Source organism: Vulpes lagopus, chromosome 1 (assembly GCF_018345385.1).
Source record: "Vulpes lagopus strain Blue_001 chromosome 1, ASM1834538v1, whole genome shotgun sequence".
Classification (NCBI taxonomy): domain Eukaryota; kingdom Metazoa; phylum Chordata; class Mammalia; order Carnivora; family Canidae; genus Vulpes; species Vulpes lagopus.
In genome coordinates, this window is record NC_054824.1 from 40203221 (window position 1) to 40225822 (window position 22602).

At 36.5% G+C, this 22602-nt stretch overlaps 2 protein-coding genes across 3 annotated transcripts in view; one reads left to right on the plus strand and one right to left on the minus strand.

Moving 5' to 3' along the window:
• Nucleotides 1-13076, plus strand: part of COL9A1 (collagen type IX alpha 1 chain) — an 88367-nt gene extending 75291 nt beyond the window's left edge. The window contains exons 37-38 of the mRNA XM_041766696.1: nt 4807-4884; nt 12892-13076. Coding sequence (XP_041622630.1) covers nt 4807-4884; nt 12892-13076 — 263 coding nt within the window. The remainder of the gene's footprint in view (nt 1-4806; nt 4885-12891) is intronic.
• A 1992-nt stretch (nt 13077-15068) lies between these two features.
• COL19A1 (collagen type XIX alpha 1 chain) overlaps nt 15069-22602 on the minus strand; it is a 317390-nt gene continuing 309856 nt past the window's right edge. The window contains exons 52-54 of one of the 2 annotated variants that reach the window (XR_005990424.1): nt 21370-22584; nt 21135-21203; nt 15069-18246 (exon numbers count right to left, since the gene is read on the minus strand). Coding sequence is in view for 1 of the 2 variants with exons in the window: in XM_041772509.1 (XP_041628443.1) it covers nt 22457-22584 (128 nt within the window). In the remaining variant the exon portion in view is untranslated. Of the gene's footprint in view, nt 22585-22602 lie in introns of both variants that reach the window. The other variant, XM_041772509.1, reaches the window with a different exon arrangement.

Here is a 22602-nt window from a genome sequence, read left to right on the forward strand (position 1 = left end):
TTCTGTTGTATCAGAGCCCACTGTGATTCCTCAGCCTTTCTTATAAGTTCCTTTTAGAGCTGTGGTTCTGAGAGAGTGCTCACTGGAGCATCAGTACCACCAGGGACCCTTTTTGGAATACAAATTTTCCAGCCCACCCCTGTCCCACTGATCAGAGACTCTGCAGGGGGAGCCAGTAGTCTGTGGTCTAACAAGCCTCCAGATGAATCTGATATTGCTAAATGCCCCAGTGTAGAGGAGTCTCCCATTTTCCTGCTGAAAGGAAACACCTTGTAGGGACTATAGAAATCACAGCCCTATTTTCTTTGGCTTAAAGGAAATCTCCATATGTGAGATAGAACTTAACTTTGAGTTAGTAAGAGAGTGCACCTGAAATCTGATCTTATTTTCTAAGAAATAAGAATGTCTGTGTCTGCTTGCTATGCAAGTAGAGTCTGCCTAAATCTGTGTTTCTCAGGCCGGGGTGCACTGTGGAATCACCTGGGGAGCTTTAAGACCTGTCCACGACTGGGTCACATTCCCAGAGATTTTGACTTAATAGGTCTGAGCAGCAGGATTTAAAAACATTCCCCATGTGACTTTAATGTACAATCAGGGATGGGAACCACAGAAAACAGGGGCGAAATGTTCAGGAAGCATCCTGGGAAGCTAATAGCAGCATTGGATGGTGACTGCGTTGGGCTGAGTTGGCTCCAGCAGATGAACCTTATTTTGAAGGGAAGAAAAATATATTTATATATATGGAACCTGGAAAATGCTTCTGGCACAGAGTTTATTCATCAAGCATAGTTTTATTGTATAAGGGACCTCCCCCTAATTTTTCTTCAGCATTTATGACACAGTCTATAATCCAAAAGAGATAGTCTTTTTCTTTTTTCTAAAGGACTTTTTCTCCCTAATTTCCTCCATCCCTTTATCATCACTGGGTTCCTTTAAAGCAGCATCTTCTCTGTTTTACTTCTTGAAATTTGGGGTGTGGGAAGAAAGGAGTACTATCCTGGGATTTTATCAATCAGTGCTGTCACAAATTTGGAAAGGTATGGTTCCAGGTAACCGGACTTGACCTTTCTCGTCCTACTGCATACATTATAACAGTGATATTTAATTGAAAACATATAGTATCCCATTAGCCAAAGGTTACAGATCAATATTTCCCTGAGAACAAATACTCCAGTATTTGAAACTTAAGTGTCCAGCTAGTTAGAGATGTATTTCAGTGTCACCTGCTGCCTCTGTCCCATGTCTAATAAAGAAGGGACAGCCTGAGTCTTGCTCGCCATATTACTTTGAGAGTCTTTCTCCAAGGAAATTACTACATAAATAATGAACAAATAAATTTCACCAAAGTTTTTAGCAGTTCAAGCTGTCTTTAATAAAAATCATTTTTTTCCTAAAAAATTAGTCCGCAAAACACAGTGAAACATTTTCAGTAGGAGCTAGTAGAAATATGCCAGAAATCATACTCAAATCATTTATATATATTTTTGTTTTTATCGACATGCTCTGTGCAATATTATAAAAACATGTTAGGGTCAAGACCTATGTGACATGTACATTTTTATATGTATACTCAAGCAGAAACAGAGATATCTTATTGGCTTTATGTTCACTTTGCTTAGTATTAGTCTTCTTTGTCATAAGCACTGTTTTTAAATATTCATGGTTTGAATTAATTTTATATAGATATATATAGATATAGATATTTTAGCATAAGTCAAACAGATGCAATATGTAAATGAAGGCTTGAGCAAATACACATATCATTACTGTGACTAACACTTTTTTTGGATTAATCTGCTTGCGTGGGGTCAGAGTATCAGTTACACCTTTCAAATAAATGAAATAAATGGCAACTGTGGAGCAATGAGATTTTCTTCCTTGCAAGCAACATTTTAAAGTTGATGTGGCTTCACGCTAGAATGTGTTTAACTTTCACTGTCTGCATGAAAGTTACTGTTTAATTTATAATCTTCATCTCATATCTTCAGAAAATGTGGCACATTTATTAGTTCTCTTTTCATTGCTAGCCTCCAGAATTACAGTGATATGACATTTAAATTGCTAAGTTAACAAGAGCGTTTAAGTTGTTAGTTTTTAAAATGCTAATTATCGTATCTTCCTAATATAGTAAGGCCATATTGATAAGTGTTAAAAAATAGTTTACGTGAATATGAGTTCAACTTGAGCTCTATATCCTTACACAGTATTTATATAAATTTAAAATTGTTTTTAAAATAGAGTTGATTCATGATAAAAATATTCATACAAGGGCATTCACAGATAAAATCAAAGTATGGTGGCTATTTAAACATTCACTTAATAATTAGAGGTTTTTTTTTTTTTTTTTTTTTACTATTTTGGCATGTATGCTTTTTTAAAAATTATAACAAACGACTCAATATTGAATAAAGTTGAGCTGATACAAATGTTTGGAAAAATTATTATGTATAGATTTGTTGCAAAATGCCACCACATCTTCTAAAAGAGTAGAAGGATAATAATATAATATAATATAATACTATACCAATGGGATAGTAGAATAATGACTTCTATTAGGATCTGTAAACATCATTTAGGACCAGTTGACTAGGTATTAGGGCACTTTGTTAATGAGGCCAAGTTTCTGGGTTTCTCTGCAGGGGCCAGGATAATTAATGAAACTTGGTTCTGTGGCTGCTGAATCCCCAAATTCAATCAACTGTCTTGCAAATACACATGGCTGGTTGCAATCCAAAGCATATTCCCTGTAAATAATGAATCACAAGTGAAATGTAGGCACTTGTGACAGCACATTTTAAATCTTGAAAATTCATTAATTTATTTTCAGTAACACTAAATTTACAGTGTTTGAAAATTTAAAAATACACAAAAAGATATTTAGTGAAGAGTTTTTCCCCCACTCCTGCCTCCCATCTGCCTAGATTCCTTTATCCTTCCCATTAGGTAATCCCTTTTATTAGTTACCTAAATATCCTTACCAGTGATTATATACAATATATAATTACATACATTCCCCATATCCCTTTAGAAACAAGTTGTATTGCCCTTTAGTAGTGATCTGGACCTTGATTTTTTTTCACTTAACAATATGCCTTGAGAACGTTTTGAAGAATTTCCTGGTTCTTCCTTATAGCTGCGTAGTATGCCATTCTATGGAAGTACTGTAGTACATTTAACCCTCTCATGGACATTTTGTTTCCAATCTTCTGCCATATGGCAAGGCTGCAGTGAACAACACTGTATATTTCATTTTTGTGTAAATATCAACATAACCTCTGTTTTTCTACAATAAACTCCTAGAAGTGGAATTGCCAGGTAAAATGGTACTACCATTTGTAATTTTGATAGATATTATTTAATTATCCTCCAAGAGAATGTCCCAATTTACAGTTTTATTAGCAATTTATAATAATATCTTTTTCCACAGACTTGCTAGCATATGTTTAATTAAACTTTGGAATATTTGCCTATCTTATAGTTCAAAGTAGCTTTCACGTTATTCATAATTTCCATGTATTTTGATGTGAAAGTGAAATCAAGGATTTTTTCATATATTTCAGAGCTATATTTGTTTCCTTTTAGTGACTTTCTTGCTTACATATTCTTTTTTTACTGTTGTTGAAGTTTTTATATTGATTTTAGGATCTTTTCGTATTTTGAATCATAACAGAAAGGCCAACTCAAATCTGAAGTTATAAAATAATTCTCCCTTGTTTTCTTCTGGTTCTTATACATTTAAATATTTGACTCACTTGTAATTTATCCTGGATTATGTTGTGAGGAACAAGTTCAACTTTATTTTTTTTTCTCCAACTGGCTTCCCACTTTTTCCAACACCATTTTTTGACTTGTTTGACTATTTCCCACTTTAAGATGGCACATTATTAAAGAACAAATTCCTATATATATTGGAGCCTGTTTTTGGGCGGCTTCACTGGTCTATCCATGTTCCAGCACTACACCATTTTAATTGGTTTAATATATGGTGGGATTAATTCCCTTTGGGTAGCTTTTTGGAGTTTTTGTAGCTACTCTGGCTTATGTGTTTTTCTGTATAAACTTTAGAATCCCCATTTCTGGTTAAAAAAATCTTTTTTATTGGGATCATGATAAAACTTCAGCTTAGGGACAACTCACACCTTTTTGTGATGATGTCATTCCATCTAAGAACATGTCCTTTTGTGTTCTTTAGAAATGTTAATTTTGTAATGTTGGATTTGCATATTTCTGATAAAACTTATTTCTTGTTATTAATTTAATTGCTATTATAAATGGGATATTTTTTTACTACATCTGATTTCAGATGATTGTGTATATGAAAACTATTGATTTTCATATATTAATTTTCTATCTTGCTACTTTAATGAATTCTGTCATTGCTTGTAGTAGACTTTGAGTTGATTTTCAATGATTTAAGACATACACTCATATCATATCATATCACTTGAAAGCAGGGATGTTTTTGACTGCCAAACCAAATGACAAATAATAGTGATAAAGTGGGCATCTCTGTAATCTGTCTGTAATGGAACTGCTTCTCGTGTGTCTCATAAGCATTATGCTAACTTTCGGGTTGAGGTAAATATTATATTTTATCATGTTAAGGAGGTAGCCATTAATTCTTTATTTTGGTGAATGTTGATCACTTGATGATTTTGTTTATCATTTGATGAATATGATTATCTGAGATTTTTTCCCCTTAGATCTCTTCATATAATTGACTCAAGTTTTTCCTTGCTACATATTTACTACAACCTTTCTTTTTATAAGCATACAGAAAAATAACATTTCTTTAATGAAATGCAGGTGACTTGGGAGAAAGGGGGGAACGTGGCCCTCCAGGAAGAGGTCCTAAGGGCTTGCCCGGAGCTACAGGTCTCCCAGGTAAGTGTGTTATATGGCAGCATGGGGTTGAGAAATTGGTAGCACATGGGAAGTCTGAATTGGATAACATTTTTAAGAATTGCTCTTTGATTACTTAAGCATATCATATGATTCTCAATAATGGTTGGTGCAGATTTTTTGAGACCAAATTTAATGAAAAGTTAAATGATTTGTAAATCCTGCCTGTGTTCCTTGTGAGAAAACAAGTGTCAGGGCTTAAAATATTATTATTGAATAGATGGTTTTTAAAAATTGTGTCAAGGTCCAGCCACAGTGCACTTGTTAGAAAATTCTGAATGAATGAGGTCCTTTCATTTTTAGCCGAGTTGATAGTTTTCTACTTATTTTTTAATCAAAAAAGTCAGAGCAACAAGAAAATTAATCCAAGTTTTCAAACTACTCATGTTGCTTAGGGGGTGACTGAGACCTTATTTTGAAAGCTCCTGTTTCAAATATCCAGACCCTCCAGCAACCCATACTTGCCCTCCTTTCCCCCAAATAAACCTGAACATTCCTATTCATATAGCCACAAAGAGCCATGCACAAGCCACATATCACAGCTGTGTTGGCTGAGGCGACAAAGTTGCCTCTGTTTGAAGAGCCTGGATTCTCTCACTGGGCATCTGTTCTCTTTTTACACACTGGCTACTCTGTCCCCATAGTCCAGGCCGCCACACAGTCATCCACTGGGAAATGACTTACAAGCCCAATCACAGAAGGAGCTTAGCAGGGTGGAAAGTCAGTTCGGTTTAAGGCCATGAATGACACACAGCCTCCCAGTGCACTCTTATAGCAGCTGAGGCAGTGGCTAAGGGAAGCTTCCAAACACCCTGGAGCTGAGGAGAGTCAGGGTGAGAGTTTCTGCAGAAAAAGGATGGTCCACGCTTGCACAGTGGATTTGGAAAACTTGGTGTAGGGAAATTTAAAAAAGAAATGCTCATTTTCTAATTCTGACAGAAGCTTACATATTCAATCATGACTCTAATTGCAGCCAAAAACATCACTGCTTTCTCATTATCCATTTCATTGCTCCTAGGAATTGCGTTCTCATTAAAAATTTTTAAAAAAATATGAATACATTTGGAGATAGCTCAAACACTGCTTTGCTAAAGCTGTGATTCATGAGTCTGTCAAGATGCTTTCACAAACTGATAAATTTTCGTGATTGGAAAAGGAAATTTTTATGATCAGAAAAGGAAAGAAAATCTGGTTGAAGCTACAAGGGACCAAAAGAAGATTTCAGTGTATTTTAAAGCCTATATTCATTCATGGATGTTTAGAAGAGGAAAGGGAAATAGAATTTACTGAGTGCTTTCCTCCTTTATTAGTGGTAGCAATAGGTGATTTAAAGCTGATAAAAATATCATTACATGTAATTTACCTAATTATTTATTCTAGTATTGCCTTACAATTACTCCTCCCATTTTGTTGACAAACCACGTAACAGTTCTCAACCAGCAACTTGCATTCTTGGCAAGATTTTATCAGAAATACATCTTATCATAAATATATTATCATTTTTGGTGACAGTGTTAAAAAAAAATCTGTTGGTATACCATGTTTTAAAGTGTCAAATGGGAAGACTGAGGCAAAACCAGCTCTGTATGTGCAGCATCCCAGGCTGTCACGAGGGGACACATTATTCCCCACGTGCCATAACCCACTCAGAGCTGCTGCATCTGACCCAGAGGGGTTTACGTGTACTCTCCGGACATTGCCCTATCAGAAAGTGGCTTCCCTGATTTGCTTTTTAGCATTTCAGGCATTTATATGTGGGCAAAATGGTTAAGTCAGGGCAAGCTCATTATGGGCAGGTCTGCCTGTTATAGCTGGTCTTGGATTTAATATTTAAATAAGATTTGTTAAAAAAAATTTTTTATGGGCGTTTTCAGGACTGCTAAACCTGCCTTTTACCTTTTCTTTTCTGCCTTTTGCCAGTCCTTGCCCCTTGCTTCCTGGTACCACTCTGAAACCTGGTTCTTTGTCTACGCTTTTGTTATATTTCCCTTGAGAGGCTATGTGACATTATTTAGTGAGAAATCTGAGTTTCAGATTATATTTTAAAAGTTTAGGCTACCTTTCAAAAGCATGCAGTTTTCCAAGTGCTTTTAGCACATGGGCACAAAGGGTTATGTTTACCCCAATCACTGAGGCACCAGCTGGGTGCTTTGGCTTTTAGGTCAGCTCACATTCTCTTGTCTACACTATGAATATGCTTAGCTAACAATTTCTTGAATCCATCAGTCCCTGAACAAGAGCTTTTTGGGTCATTCCTCCTCTAAAGCTAGTACTCTGAAAGTGGGCTATTTGGAGCTCCACAATTCAGACATCCTGGGTTCAAATCTTGACTTTCTCACTTACTAGCTTTATGACATTGGGTGACTTTGACTCCAAATAATAAATGCAGAGTACTGGTTCACAGTAAATTATTGAACTGGTTCACTGTCCACTGAGAGGCTAAGCCTTTTAATTTCCCCGGTGGAGCTTGGAATGTGATTAGGAATGTGGTTTCCTGTCTGTCACAAGCATAATATTAATAGGATGTTAGGGAATAGAGGAACTTCTAATAGTACTCTTTGCAGGAACTTGTCTGGTACCTGAAAGAGCCTGCAGAACAGGACATCCTGTGACCTTCTTTGTTGTCCCTACTGGGACTTTGCTTCAGGACTTAAATCCTCCTGGATGGAAAAAGTTCATTTGCTCGTTCTTCCTGATGCAAACATACTTGATATATTTGAAAAAACTGTAACTAATACATTAATTATTATGTTCAGTGTTAAGTATTATGCGGCCCTTGGGGTTGTAATGATACATTGGTTAGTATGGACCATAGGTCATTATTAAACCACACTGTATCATTTTGGCTATAGTGCTCTGCCGTCTGAAAAGTTCCCACAAGTCTTCCAGTTTGTTTCTCACAGCTGGAGGTAGGCAGAGTAGGTATTTAAGAAGCATGGGCTGTGGAGCCAGGCTTTCAGGGTGTAATAACTGCTCTTTCCCTTATTTGCAGCTACTTTACCTCTTAGTGCTTCAGTTTCTCCTCGGTATGACAAGGTTAATAACCACATCTACCCTCTAGAGTTATTTAGGAGGGTCTGTGTCCATACATGTGAAACACTTAGAATGGTGCTTGGTGCATGGCCAGCATTTTGCAAACTTAGCTATGATTATTTTGTATTCCTCTGTTTATAATAGAGGACACATATATTACAAAGGTCACCTGCCCTGACAAAGGTCTCTCAGGTATTAGGTGACAGAGGCAAATATTCATACTTTCTAGGTCCAGGTTCATGCAGTAGACAAAATGATGAGCTGGCTGTCTAGTACTGTGATTAGTTTGTCTTTGCCACTCTAGCCATATAACTTCAGCATGTCCCATAACCATTTAGTGCCTTGGTTCCTTTTCTGCCTCGCTGATGGAACAGTGTGGATCACATTAGATACCTGGGACTTTAGATGCTCCCAACCCCCCGCCCCCCCCTTCCCGCCCGCCAGCTTCAGTTTCTTACCACAGGCCTTTTGTAGTATCGCTTGATTGGGTTGTCTCATTAAGAGAAACTCTACGCCTGCTACCGCCAAACTTGCCCACTTGGGGCCAATTCCCTGGTACTCTGAGGATTTTTAAGGAAAAATGTTTAATAATAGGTCCTGATCTCCACTGTGCAAGCTCATGAAGGAAAGAAGCCAGTTAACTAGGGACTCATATGGATGTGACTACCAGGAATGAGCAGACATGCTTTTGCTTCTTGGACAAGGAGAGAAGGGTAGAGCTGGCTTTGTGCTGGGTCACACTAGGCAACTGGGCTATTTAGGTTGCTTTTGCAAAATTTTCACATAGGTGAACTTTGCTTGTGAATATTGAGTGGAAAAAAACCCAAGAAGCCCCAAACCAAGGGCATGCTCAGTTTAGGCTAGTTTAGCAGTGGCCATTTATCCTAGTTCCATCACTGCATTTATTTTATTTGGCTACTGGGATTTTATATAAACAAACCACTTTATGCCAATTCCTTAGACATGTATGCTTTGACAAACACCACAAAAATAAGCACAGCATAAGGTGAGAAATGCAAGGAAGTCCCTGGCACATATAAACATTTCACATTACCCATGGATAAATCACCAAATTAATGCTGAAAATTACTTGCAGGTTGTTTTTTGTTTAAGGCCTTTATACACAGTCCCTTTCACTCTGGGCATCTATTAAATCCTTCAGAACCGTCCAGCTGGACTGGCCTCCATCAATGTAACATGACTACCCTCTAGTGTTCATACAGAGAATGACACAGTCATTTAAAAAAAATAACATGTTTGGCAATAATGTTTTTATAGGTCCTTGAATTTCAGAAAACTGTGTAGTCTTCAGTTAATTAGTGCAGCTAAAATACCCATGAGGCAGAATGAGAACACGTCAGATCTGCTTTCTCAGGAGTTGGAGGGTAGTTTATAGATATTCGCTAAAGCAACTGCTGGACTCCTTGAATGGACTGTGACATAGCGTCACCCCAAAATTACACTCTTAAATCAATAACAAGAACATTTGAGATGAAATGCCCAGGGTCTAGACTCACCAGACTGATGCTATGTTACATGATAGCTGTTTTTTCCCTCTGGTCATTTGTACAGGACAAAACCTCAGAAAAAATATCATTGGTTTGTTATGATAGAGCTCCAGATGAATCAGTACTAACTTGATTATTGTGCCTCTTTTTACTTCCTAGTCAATTCAGGCCCAAAGAATTAAACAAAAAACACCCTCCCACCCACACACGTGGGCACACGCACTCGCAATCACACATACACACACCTCCGCAAAACTAGCTAATTAGTGAGTATGGAAATAGGGTTAGGTTGGGGTAGTGGTGAAGGGCCCTTGTTTCTAGCTGCAGCATCCTATAGCTGTGTGACCATGGACGATTATTTAGCCTTCTTAACTCTCAGTTCACAGAAGAGGAAAATAGGATCAATAATGAGCACAGTTCATGGCCATTGTAAAGCAGAAGCATTTAATAAGTGTGAATGATGAGGAGGATGACAACAATGACAACATCAAAAGCTGTATTTGCCCAAAGGAGAAATGGGCTAGATGTGCTTTACACAAAATAAATTGTGGGTATACAGGACGGCTTCATCAACTCTTTCTGGAATAAATGCAGCAAGTGAAAAGCCTCTCCTGGAATGTGATAATAGGGAACTAAATATGAAAACATAAAAAGTTTTCCTTCTGCTTTCTAATATTGTTATGTAGTAGAGAATAAATTCTCCTAAATTTAAGGTTTTAGGCAAGAGGCTGGCTCTACAAATGTTAAATAGAAATTTGAGATAGTTGCTAACACTTAGAAACTGAGAGATTCAACAATGCAGCTTCCAGCTTTCCTTGACAATTATCTGCAGGCACTGTCCATCTTCTCTCATGGCAGCTGTTGGCTGGAGCAGACAACCACTCTCTGCTTTGCCACAGACCTCCATCCTCTCTATTGCCTCCCTAACACTGATGGGAGTTTTCTTTCTTTTTTTTTTAAGATTTTATTTTTATTTATTCATGAGAGACACACAGAGAGAGGCAGAGACACAGGCAGAGGGAGAAGCAGGCTTCCCGTAGGGAGCCCATTGGAGGGCTCCATCCCAGGACCCTGGGATCACACCCTGAGCTGATGCTCAACCACTGAGCCACCCAGGAATCTCATGAGCCATCCAGGCATCCTGGGAGTTTTCATTATACTTGTATTATCAGTTTTCTTCTCCTAAAGATAGCACAGCATTTCTTAATCCAGGGCCGTTTCTTTACTACCTTAAGAAGGGTCAGGAAACTTTCTCCTTAAAGGACCAGATTTTTTGGATCCGTGGGCCCTGTGGGCTCTGTGGATTATACAGCTCTGTCCTTGTAGGACAAAGGCAACTGTGGGCAATACATAAACAAATGATCATGGCTCTGTTCTAATAAAACTATTTACAAAAACAGGAGTTGGCTCATGGGTTACCTACTGCATGTTTGCCCACCCTGATCTACATTACCCACTTCTCCTCTGTGGTCATTTGGTTTGTGACCTCTCCTTTGGGTATTTTCTCCTCTTCATCTTGATTTGATTTTGTGAAGGCAGATCTGGTGTGTCTCCATGAGAACTTACTGCTTATAAGGTGTATGAAAGTTACCCTTTATATGCACCTTTATCTGGCCTATCTTTTTTTTTTTTTTTAATTCGAGAGAGAGAGAGGCAGAGACACAGGTAAAGGGAGAAGCAGGCTCCATGCAGGGAGCCCGACGTGGGACTCGATCCTGGATCTCCAGGATCCAGCCCTGAGCTGAAGGCGGCATTAAACCACTGAGCCACCCGGGCTGCCCTGGCCTTTTAAACCTTAAAAAAAAAAAAAAAAACCCACTTGTGTCAGGAGACCTGAATAGGCTCTGCTAGAGGCTTATTTATAGGTGCTGCTGATTAAGGAAAAACTTCCTCAGGGGCCTTGTTTTAAGAGGAAAACATATAATCATATGCTTCATTACAACTTAATATAGTTAAATAGAAGCTTATTGGATAAATAAGGGAAAATTACTTACATCTCTGCTTATCTACAGACTTGAGATGGATAGAATCAAAGATAATTATTCTCTTAAAACTTACTAATGCTTTGTTCTATATTATTGCTTTGTGTGGATCTAATTGTAGGCATAACAGGAAGAATGAGATCTTATATATAAATTAGGATCTCTGTCTTCCTTATAAAAGTATGTGAGATATATATAATAAGGCCACTTAATAAGAGTAGGCCATTAGAATAAGACCAATAAAAGACATGTGTAATAAGACCACTAAAATAGAAAAGAAAAAGAAAACCACTGAGAAAGAAGGAAAGTAACTAAATCTAAGCAAATATATAATTGAACATGTTCAGTGTTTTGGCTAAATGCCCGAGGTAAGATGGCTGAGATGGGATGAGGATCTCTATAAAACCATATCATCATGGCACATACAGGTTGTTTTACATCAATTTCTTCCTGCCATCTTTACGCTAATAGGATGGAAACACTGCTTGTATGATGGGTTGGGTAAATAGCCTAAATTCCTATTATGGGGTGCCCTGCCTCAGAGAATATGCTCCACTGGGTGATCAAACAACCTTTGAATATGACAACGGGAAAAAATGCTCCCTAGGCACTTAGGCCCTCATAAAAGTTCACATAGGGGTGAGCCCCTGATGGGAAAACATCTGGGACCTTTGTAGGTGCTTTACATAGGCTTCTAAGACATCAATCACTGATAATGATTATAATAGCACCTATTTATTAGATGCTTTCAAGGCATGGAATTTAGTTTTAAGGAAGGTATCATCCTGTCTTGTAGATGAAGAAACTGAAAGGTTAGTGACTTGCTAACATCACCCTATTCACAAATGGCAGAGCAAGACCTGTCTTTAAATCTTGTTCTTCTAACCACTGAGCTATACTTTTACTCCCTGCCTGGAGATTGATCACCTATTAGGGATGATGCAAGCCACAAGGAGAGTTGTGTGCATAATTTTAAATCTGCTAGTAGCCACATTAACAAAGGCAAAGAATCAGGTGAAATTAGTTTTATTATAGTTTATTTAACCCATGGTGTCCAAAATATTATCATTTTATTATGTAATAAAAACAAGAATTGTTAATGAAATATATTTTAAAAATTTATACCAAGTTTTCAAAATCCCAGTGTGTTTTGCACTTACAGTTCATCCCAATATGGCTTAGTACATTTCAGTGCTCAATAGACCTATGTGGCTAGAGGCCAACATACTAGAGATGCTGAGGTCTCCTTCCATTTTTAATTTCTAAGAAACCCAAGTCCAGTGGAGGAAGTTTATCATCATCATCATCATCATCATCATCATCATCGGTCTCCATCCTCCTTTCCAAAAGCACTTACTAAGGCCCTCTGTGCACCCTGCTGGGCTAGGGGAGGGAATCCAGTGCCTTGGGCCAGTTCACAGCCATTGGGGCTCTCTTGTTCATGTATGCAATCATTTGTGTTTCAGGTGAGCCTGGTCCTGCCAGCTACGGGAGGAATGGCCGGGATGGTGAACGAGGCCCCCCAGGGGTGGCAGGAATTCCTGGTGTACCTGGTCCTCCAGGCCCTCCTGGCCCTCCTGGGTTTTGTGAGCCAGCCTCCTGCACCATGCAGGCTGGGCAACGGGCGTTTAGCAAAGGGCCTGACCAGTGAAAAGCTTAGTGCTGCATGGCTGTCTGCAAAAACCATGTCTGGCAAAGGAGCTTGGAGGAGAAACACCACCGAAGCCAAGGCAAAAGACGACAATGCATTACCTTCATTGTTATTACATGTCTTATTTGACAGATTTAAAACAATGGTGCTATTCAATAAATGCTCTTCCTTTTCCCTTGGAGGGGAGACAGGAGAGTCATCAGATTAAAAAAAAAAAAAGAGAAGAAAAAAAGAAAAAACAACAAAAACCTAAAACCCTTCCTTTAAATAAATTTATAATCCTATTCCCAGGATGTTGAACTTTAGTGTGCTGTACACATGTGACACATCATGGGCCTTTGTGCCAATAAACAAGAACGACTGTTTGGTTTCCCTTAGCTGTAGTAGTTATTTTCATTTTTTATTTAGCTGTTGTTCTCAGATTACTGTTTCGGTTATACAGAGGATTATCAGACTAGTTAGGAAGAAACCTCATAGTAGTCAATAGAACTGGTGCTTAAAATGCCCATCATTGTGTCCCCTTGGCAGTGGCAAGAGCATGCTGGGCCGCACGCAATGATTTCCTAATGGCACGTGTTGGTTTTTGTAGTCAGCCTGGATTTTTGTTGAACTGTACTGTATCCCAAACCCATTAATTTTTCTTAGCTCTTCTATGTGAAGCAAAAAAGGAATTTTAATATCCTGTCATTCATAAGTTTTAATGAGATTATTTATTTTCAAGGTTTGAGGTAACATCCCTGGTGTACCAAAGAAGAAATAAATATGGTTTCTTAATCTCTTGCATGTTTTCTTATGATTAATCATGTTCAATGAAAAGAAGTCACTGAACTTAGGAACACTGAAAAATTTTAAATTACTGGTATTTCCATAGTCATGTTTATATTAGTGCTTTTTTTTTCTATAAAGAAATTAAAAAGCCCTTCTTGTTCCTCAGTGGGTGTTACCCTGTGACAGAAGTTCTTTGTATGTATGTGTGCTACCATAGGGGAAAGCTTCAAGGACTTTTTGAAATTTTAATGAAAGCTATGGGGTCATCACCCTAGAAAACACATGAGTGCATATGTACAAACATGTTTGCAGACTATTTCAGACTTCATAGGTTTCTAGGTTAAGAACCACTGCTTTCATTTCAATGGTCTGTTAATTCCTTTCTATTCAGAACTTCACTGCTGCAAAAATGATTTATGTTTCACTATTTTTCTTAGACATTTTATAATGACAGCTCAGCTAAAACACTGTATCCTTATCAATAAATAGGTATTGCCCGACCACTGAAACACTTTATTACTATTTACATAGTCATATTGCTGGGCTGTTTTATCGACATTTCTATGAACTATTGATCAGACTTAATATATTAATTTTATGTCATAGTGCATACAAATAACTTCTCCCAAGGGCATAGCACAGTGCTCAAAACAGTCAATATCTTCAGTTAGTTTATGGAATTCAGTTCTCTCAAGTCAAGGGGGAGTGAGCCCTAATAGGGTCTTTGATACGATTTTTTTCTTGTGTTTACTTGCTATACATTTAAAAGTTTTAGACCTATTTGCTTGGCCAAATCAATCATTATATAATTTGTATTCTTTTTAATTTTTAAAAAAAGATTTATTTATTTAAGTAATCTCCACACCCAACATGGGGCTTGAACTCATGACCCTGAGATCAAGAGCGTACGCTCTACCAAGTGAGCCATCCAGGTACTCCCCGCCCTCCCATATTTGGATTTCTTTAAAGCTGCTTATGGCATCTAGTTCTGTGCTTTGAGCATGAATTGTGCTAAGGAATATGATTCCAACTTGGTTACAAAAATGAGCGCCATTTACACACATTGAGAAGGATGTTTTTCCTTCATGTGGAATGGATAATTTTTGGAAATAGAGATATCTAACTACTTAAAATGATCTTTATATAAATGGCAGACCTTTTTAGGTACTGCAACATCTAACCAAATAAATGCAAAGGCATTGCTTTATCTTTTCACAAAGATGGTTTTATTTTAACTGGAGTGACATAATCAAATACAGCAAAAGAAAAATTAAGCAAATAAATAGGTTTCCCAGTTCTATAATATTGTATTCATAAGAAAATTTTTAAAAAATAAATTTCAAAGAATAGTTCATTTAACTATTTTACAAATTTGATATATAAAAGGCTGAACAAGCTCCACGGATACCATAAGCTATATTGGAAACAACCACTTACAAATAGATTATGCAAACCAGCACATTCCAAATGGTGGGAACAATCCATTGTAAATTCAGTTAAGTGAAATAGTTTACAGAAGCAGTAAATACTTGACTGAGAAATTGCAAAGAAAAACATCCAGTAAATCCTCTTCAATGAAAGAGCGTTGATAAATATTTAATTAAGCCAAATCTTTCTCTCTAGCAAAATAGATATTTCCAAACATCTTTGAGGTATTTTTAAAAGTTGGATGAAGCACTTTCTGAGAGAAGAGTCTGTGAATAATTAAGGTTGGTTAGAGACTGGCATGTTACTCAAGGACAAATGATTGCTTATTTATTTCTAGTCAGTGCTTCTATGGCATTACGATATGATTTTCATCCCAAATATCTGACAGGTTGGTTAAGAACTATGGAAATCACTTCCCAGGTTGAGTGAGCACAAAAATTCACTGGCATGGTTTGGGATAATTGACTTCTGTCTAGCAGAAGAGTATGAATGAGTAGTCATATCAATTATGTGATTGATTTGATTATAGACACTTTATATGTCAAGCTGTCTAAATGAATATTGCTATTCTTCAACATTACTAAAATCTGACTTATTTGCCATCTGAAATAAGCTGATGTAAATCCCTGCTTTAGAAGATCACCTCTGACTGTATTATTTGATTTTTTGGCTGCAACAGTGTTTCTGACATATAATATCTATAATTAAAAATTAATATAGGAAGAAGATAACTAAAAATACATAGAATCATACCAAATATAAAGAAAATCCCCCTTTTCTGTTAGCCCTGGCCAAAGAAGTGAAAAAGTACTAATGAGAAAAAGTACTGGCAAAGTAGTGATTTTGCCACTTATAAATTTTGCAATGGACATAAGTGGTTTTAAATATTTTTAATAAAGAATACTTGTGCTCTATAAATATAGACCAAGTATTTTTTTAATTGAGTAAAATACTCTTCAGTTGTACTTAATTGTATTCAGTGAGTTTGTGTTCTGGGATGGTGGTATTAAGTGCATATGGTTCAGTAAATATTAAGTAAAAATTGTTAACCATTATAAGGTACGACTGTAAATACACATGCTCAAATGCTCTTTAAATGATTAGCGAGGGGAAGTGTAATATATTTGTTAGATCCAGTTATCAGAAGGGAACGATCATATTATTTTTAGTCTTAATAGACGGCAATCTGTCCTTTCTCCTTCACATGCTTCCACATCTTACTCTTGATTCCAACAAGTTTTCTAAGAATAGCTAGAGAGAGAACAAATGAGGGAAACTGGCTCCAAGAAACTACTTTTCTTTTTAAGATTTATTTGAATTTGTCATTAGCCTCCAAGTTGAAAATCTGTCTGAGAAAAGGCTTGAGAATATTCCTTAGAGAGCACCTGGTTAATTTATTATATAATAAGGGGACCTGAAGATGAGAATAGTTAAGAACTATGTAAATCATTTCCCAGTCTAAGCAGACATGTAAATCCACTGGCATATTTTGATAAAATCAATTTCTGTTAAAGAAACATGCTATGTTTCTTATTGCCTTATCATTAATGACATAAGAGCTTATATTTATGAGAATTAACTGTGATATTTCTTATCTTGCTCAGGTCCCTCTATACCAGTGAGTCTTAAATGACTTTAGTGAGGTGATCACTTTTGTAGGACAAAAGCTGCAAAGGATGGATCGTTCTCTGACTTTTGTTTCTGCTTGTAATCCTTATCCACAATCATTAGACCAGGCTTTTTATGAGCTCCCAGGGAAATGGGTAATAAACTTAATTATTGTGAACCAAGCACTGATTCCTGTGACAAGCAAAAGCATAATTTCCAGCACAGTATAAACATGAACCTGCAATAGTCCAGTTTACAGGTTCCCTGGACATCTGTGTGGCTCATGCTTGGTATACGAGTGCTTTGGGGGCATCTTTGTGGTTGAGACCTACCAGAATGGAACTGAAGTGTGGAGCTTCAGCCACAAGAAGTGGTGAGGTGGTGAAGAGTAGAAATGATGTTAATAACCACACCTTAGAATTCCCTGATTTAGGGTCAGATCCTTTATTGCTAAGATAAGCAAAAAGCTCATTATGTATCATGAACATATAGGAATCAAGGCTTCAAAGCATTATATCCAAGTGGGATTTAGAATAAAATTAGTGCCATTCCACTTAGCTTGAGTATGTCGAATGAAATCTTAAATAGTTGGATGAGGTAAGATAGAGAACAAACAAAATAGGGAAAAAATACACCTTAAATGTCATTTTAAAAATAAATAGTTATAAAATATGCCATAAATCAATCTGAATTTAAATACATCAATACACTGAAAAATATTTATCCCTACAATATACTTTAAATAATACAGCAAAATTTAAAAAATGTAAATTAATTAGCATCTTTATATCCATAAGCTTATTATGGTCAGACTACACACACCTTTCTGATAAACTTAATTCTTATTGAAATACCGCATAAGTTTAATGAAATCTCCTACTTGATTAGTATTCACTTTTGACAAATACATAAAGCAAGTAGCTAACTCCTTGAGTAGTACCATGTACCTATCACTTATTACTGTATTATCTGAACACAAAATTTTTTAGACCTGGCTTTGGTTTTATAAACCTGCCTTATCTTTGAGGTAAGTTCTTGCTCTTTTGGGTCTGCTTGTCTGAGTGAATTTTCTCTGTGCTCAATGGGTTCTTCATTCAGTTTAAATCGATCAGTTAGTCTGGCATGATTTTGTTGAGTAAAATGTTTGGATTATAGCTCCAGCTACCCAACATAGTAAAACTGAAGACATCCATTTGTCTTGTTTCCTGAGTTTCCTAGTGATTAAAAATTAATAGAATTAATGCTACCACTGCCAGCCAACTAATCAATGACTTCAATGGGCTAAGTCACTTAGAAATACCGAGGCATAAAAGATACAAATTCAATTCTTTCCTTCATTTCCTCCTCTGAGAAGCCTGTGTAGTCTCTGTGAGAGGAAAGAGGATAGAAGGGGTTGAGATAAAGGGCATGTCCCTCAGTACTAAAGTACTAAGAGAGAACATTGGGAAGAAAGAACAATAAACACTTATGTGTCTTAAGAAAATGAACACAGGCAAATGTGAAAAAAATGAAGAACAAAAGCAATGAACCAATCTGCAAAATGATTCTGAGAATTCATTGAGAAAAACTGAAGAATATAATTTAAACTAGAAATTCTCAATCTCAGGGCATTATTACCACCGTTAGGAAAATTATAATGGTAATTTGAAAAATAGTGATGCTTATCTTGCTTTTGTAAATAATGATATATTTCTAGAAAAATAGAAACATTGTACAAATCTAATTTTTAAATTTAAAAATTTTAAGTATCTTGAACAATATGGAGATTTAGATTTTGTATAATTTTATACAATGTGGTCTACATCTTGAGATAAGCTAAGTGCTTTTTACTTGTCCATCAAAAGAGAGTATCCTGTCAAAAAAGTAGGATGAATACTTAGGTGTTTTCATGTTAATCACTAAAATATGAGGGTTGTATACAAACTAAAGTTACCAATAGTAAAGTTGCAAGTTAACCAGGTATATAAATCCACTTAAGAAATAAAGTGGAAACAGCCAAGGAATCACAGGTTATTGTGCCTTCTTCATAAAGATACTTAAAATGAGGAAGAACATAAATTAACAAAACAAATTAACAAAACACAAATTGATAAGAAATTATTTACAAAAGTAAAAAAAATAAAATAAGTGCAAAGGCAAGGGTCTGATTTAGTTGTCCACTAAACTATTTCTAGCCTTGTATTTCTGCAAGTCTGTTCAGTTCTTCTGATTCAAATCTCTTTAAACACCATCTTGTGGACAAAAGGAGGTATATCATAGTTTCTCAACAGAAGAGAAAGACTGCAGAAAAGCTAAGTCTTATTTAACTCCTAAAACATATTCATAAAAAAATATTTTATAATCCAAACATTAAATGGCATTATTATAACATATCTTAAGATAATTACTTAAGTTCTGTAAGTGACAAAATTTATAATTTCAACAGTGTCATGAAATATAGAGATATGTATGGGATTACTTTAAAATCATTAATTAAATTACTGTGATCACATAGAAATTTCAAAGGTTAAGACTGGCGTGTTTCTCTTATAGTTAGGAAGAAGTGGTTAATGTATTCAGTAGGAAAGAACAATGAACAAACTCATGAATTATTCTTCCTTTTTCTTTAGATTCCAAAGGCTATGAATATTAATTGAAGTCATATCTTGTTCTTTGCTTAGAAAGAATTTTATCTGAAAGTGTTAATTGATCTTGGTATAAAATGTTAGACTGGAACCTAAACCTACTTACATAGGGCAAACCTAGTTTTAATTACTAATTGTCATCCTGGCCTATAATTATTCTGGAATCCAAATAAGAGATAATTCAGGAAATTTGATAATTCTTCTTCCCTGCTGTAGACACCACTGACATCTATCTGAAAGTAAACAAATGCTTTGGAATGGAATAAAATGATACAACAGAGTTTGCAACCACCACGTTATGTAGGAGAAGATTTCCCACCCTACTTTGAGGCCTTAATTATCCACTTTCTTAATATTAAGGGAATTAGGCAACTGCTGAATGTCCATTTTGTTTGGTGTTGTGTTAGCTGGGCCCAGCCTTTCTCACTGCTCTTGCTTGTGGGAGACAAGAACAGGTGTTGGTGGGTAAATGTAACGTAGGGTGAGAGGAGCTCGTTGCATGTGGACTCCGTCCTGTTTTTCTACTTATGCCAAAGGTAGGTTAAGTCAGTTATAACAAATGAGCTTGAATCAACGAGCTCTACTGTGTAATATGCATCATATAACATCACATTCTCTATCCTCCTTAAATCACCTGAATAAATCCAATTATTGGAATAGGAGTAAACCAACCCAGCATTAATGGAATTTAGAAAAATAAAGGTTCCTAAATATACAATTTGTGAGAAAGGATGCATGATATATTCTGTGGAATTAAAATGAACAGAAGTTATAAAACAAGAAAATGAACTGAGTCTTTATGGCTATGTGAAACTCAAAGAAAACAAGGAAAAAAATACATTGATCACCATCAGCAAAAAAGTTCATGAAAACATGAACATGCTAAAATAAGTATTTCTGGGTTAGCAAAGAGGCAAAAGGATAAACAACCTATCAAATAATGTGAAAAAATAATCTTTGAAAACATATAAAATGTGTAGCTTCATGACAAGTTCAAGTAAATTAAGGAGTGGCAAATGAGTTGTAAGCTTTCAGAAAATTCAAAAAATTAAAGTTCAACAAATTAAAAGCTCAAGATATACACATAGCACCAGATTTTGGATCTCTGTACATTTCTGGGAGGGATAATTTATCATTTCACTAAGAAAATGCATATGTATACTCTAATCGTGTCATCTAAAACACAGCACCATTGTAGGTATTGCACAGGAAAGAAAATGAAGAAAATCAATTTAAAGTTAAAAACATTTGAAATAAATAAGATAACCTTAGAGAATAAAATAAACAAACCTGGAATTGAAATATACAGCATAATTCAATATGAAATAACTCAAAGGTTGTGTGTGTGCACAGCCGTATAAACAGTACCTGACCAGCAAGCAGTTCATTCATCTATAATGAAAACCAGTTCAAATCATGGGTGCATTTCAACAAAAGCCTCCCTACACAGCCCTGTTCACAGCTTGTTCCAATCTCAGTGGGCTTGTCTCTCTAAATTCATTTTTCAATGAACAGATAAAAGCAACCATTCTAGCCTGTTCTAGCCAAACTAGAATTTGCACTGCTCTTTGAAGAGGTGGGGCTTCCTCATCTCTGTGGCAGGAGGGCTCTGGGCCACACACTCACTCACCGCTTAGATTTCAGCAGCATCCTCATGCCCAATGTTCAGTGGTTTTCAACCTCTCAGAATAATGTATAGCTAGGCAATAAAAATACTTTAGTAAGTAATTGGGTTGGCGATCACTGTACTTTGCTCCTTGTCAGAGGATGCGGTCTTTGCATGTCTGTTCCCCCTGAAGTTAGTGCTAACTCTTTGGTCTGAGCACTACTTGCATGTCCCATGGCTTTCCTTGGCTTCCCTGTACCTCTTGCTGCAGCTTCTTGAGAATAATGTTTCTCCATAAGAGCTTTTGGGCTTCCCCTCCTCAATATGCATGTGCAGACATCACACCGTCATCTTCTAGATCAAGGAGTTTCTTTCCCAATTGCTACAAATCCAGTCTTTGTTCTGATGGCCAGCCAGTTCTTGTCTTAAAACCGAAGAGTTATCCAGTTGGAAGAGTAATGGATACAAGGACTCCAAGGCCTTGCTAGGCCATTTCAGCTTCAAAGGTACCAAAGACAGCTTGATGCCTTCACCATCAAATATCTCTTAGGAGAAACTGCCTTCTGTTCCTCCAAATGAGAAGCTCAGTGAAGAGACTGCAGTATTGGGCTTTTCTTGTGGAACTGTCATACAATTGGACTTTGTTCTCCTCTTTTCATGCAGCACATATTCATGCCAGTGGTGACTACTTTGAACTGAGCTCATACAGAATTAACAAAATCATTTCAGTCATTGGCTATGGTGGGTTTGGGGTTCCCTGATAAAATAGCTTCCTGGGTTTTTTCCAAAATGAGTTATGAAGTGAAGCTCTTATTGCCTATCTATTTCTCTGCATAAGCAGGATGGATATAGGATAGTATAAGAATTCTTCAGCTATAAAAGTAGTCAAAAACATTGAGCAGGAGCAATGCATTATGTCGAAAAAGTTGAAATCTTTAGCAATGATGGTAAATTTAAACTCCAAGAAATCTTTAAATCTGAAACTTAAAAATTCAGAAATCAAAGGCCAAAGACAAGTTGATAAGATTAGAAAATATACATCACCCTCAGCCTACTAACTCAAAAGATGTAATTTCATCTTGAAGAAGAATTAATGATAAGATTTGCTTGCTTACTTCATAGAAGATCCTGAATAAAAATCATAGTAATGGTGAAGCAAAACATATGGAATGAATTTGGGAAAAGATGAAAATGATGATATCCCAATTACTATAGGAATAGGATTCCAATTGTGCTTTTAATGTCTGGCCTACCAAAAACCAAAATGAAAAAAAAAAGCCACCCACATATCATGAGGGTTTGAGAGTATTAAGATAGCTCCAATGTCAAGTCTTCCTCAGGTGTGTTTATTTCCCACCTGTCCGCTGACGAGCATGAGACACAGGATAGAGGCAATCTTCTGGATTACATCTTCCACTAGGTCCTGGGGGGCCCTGTGGCCCTGGGGCACCTGGTGAGCCTGGCAAACCCGGAGCTAATGAAATAAAAGACC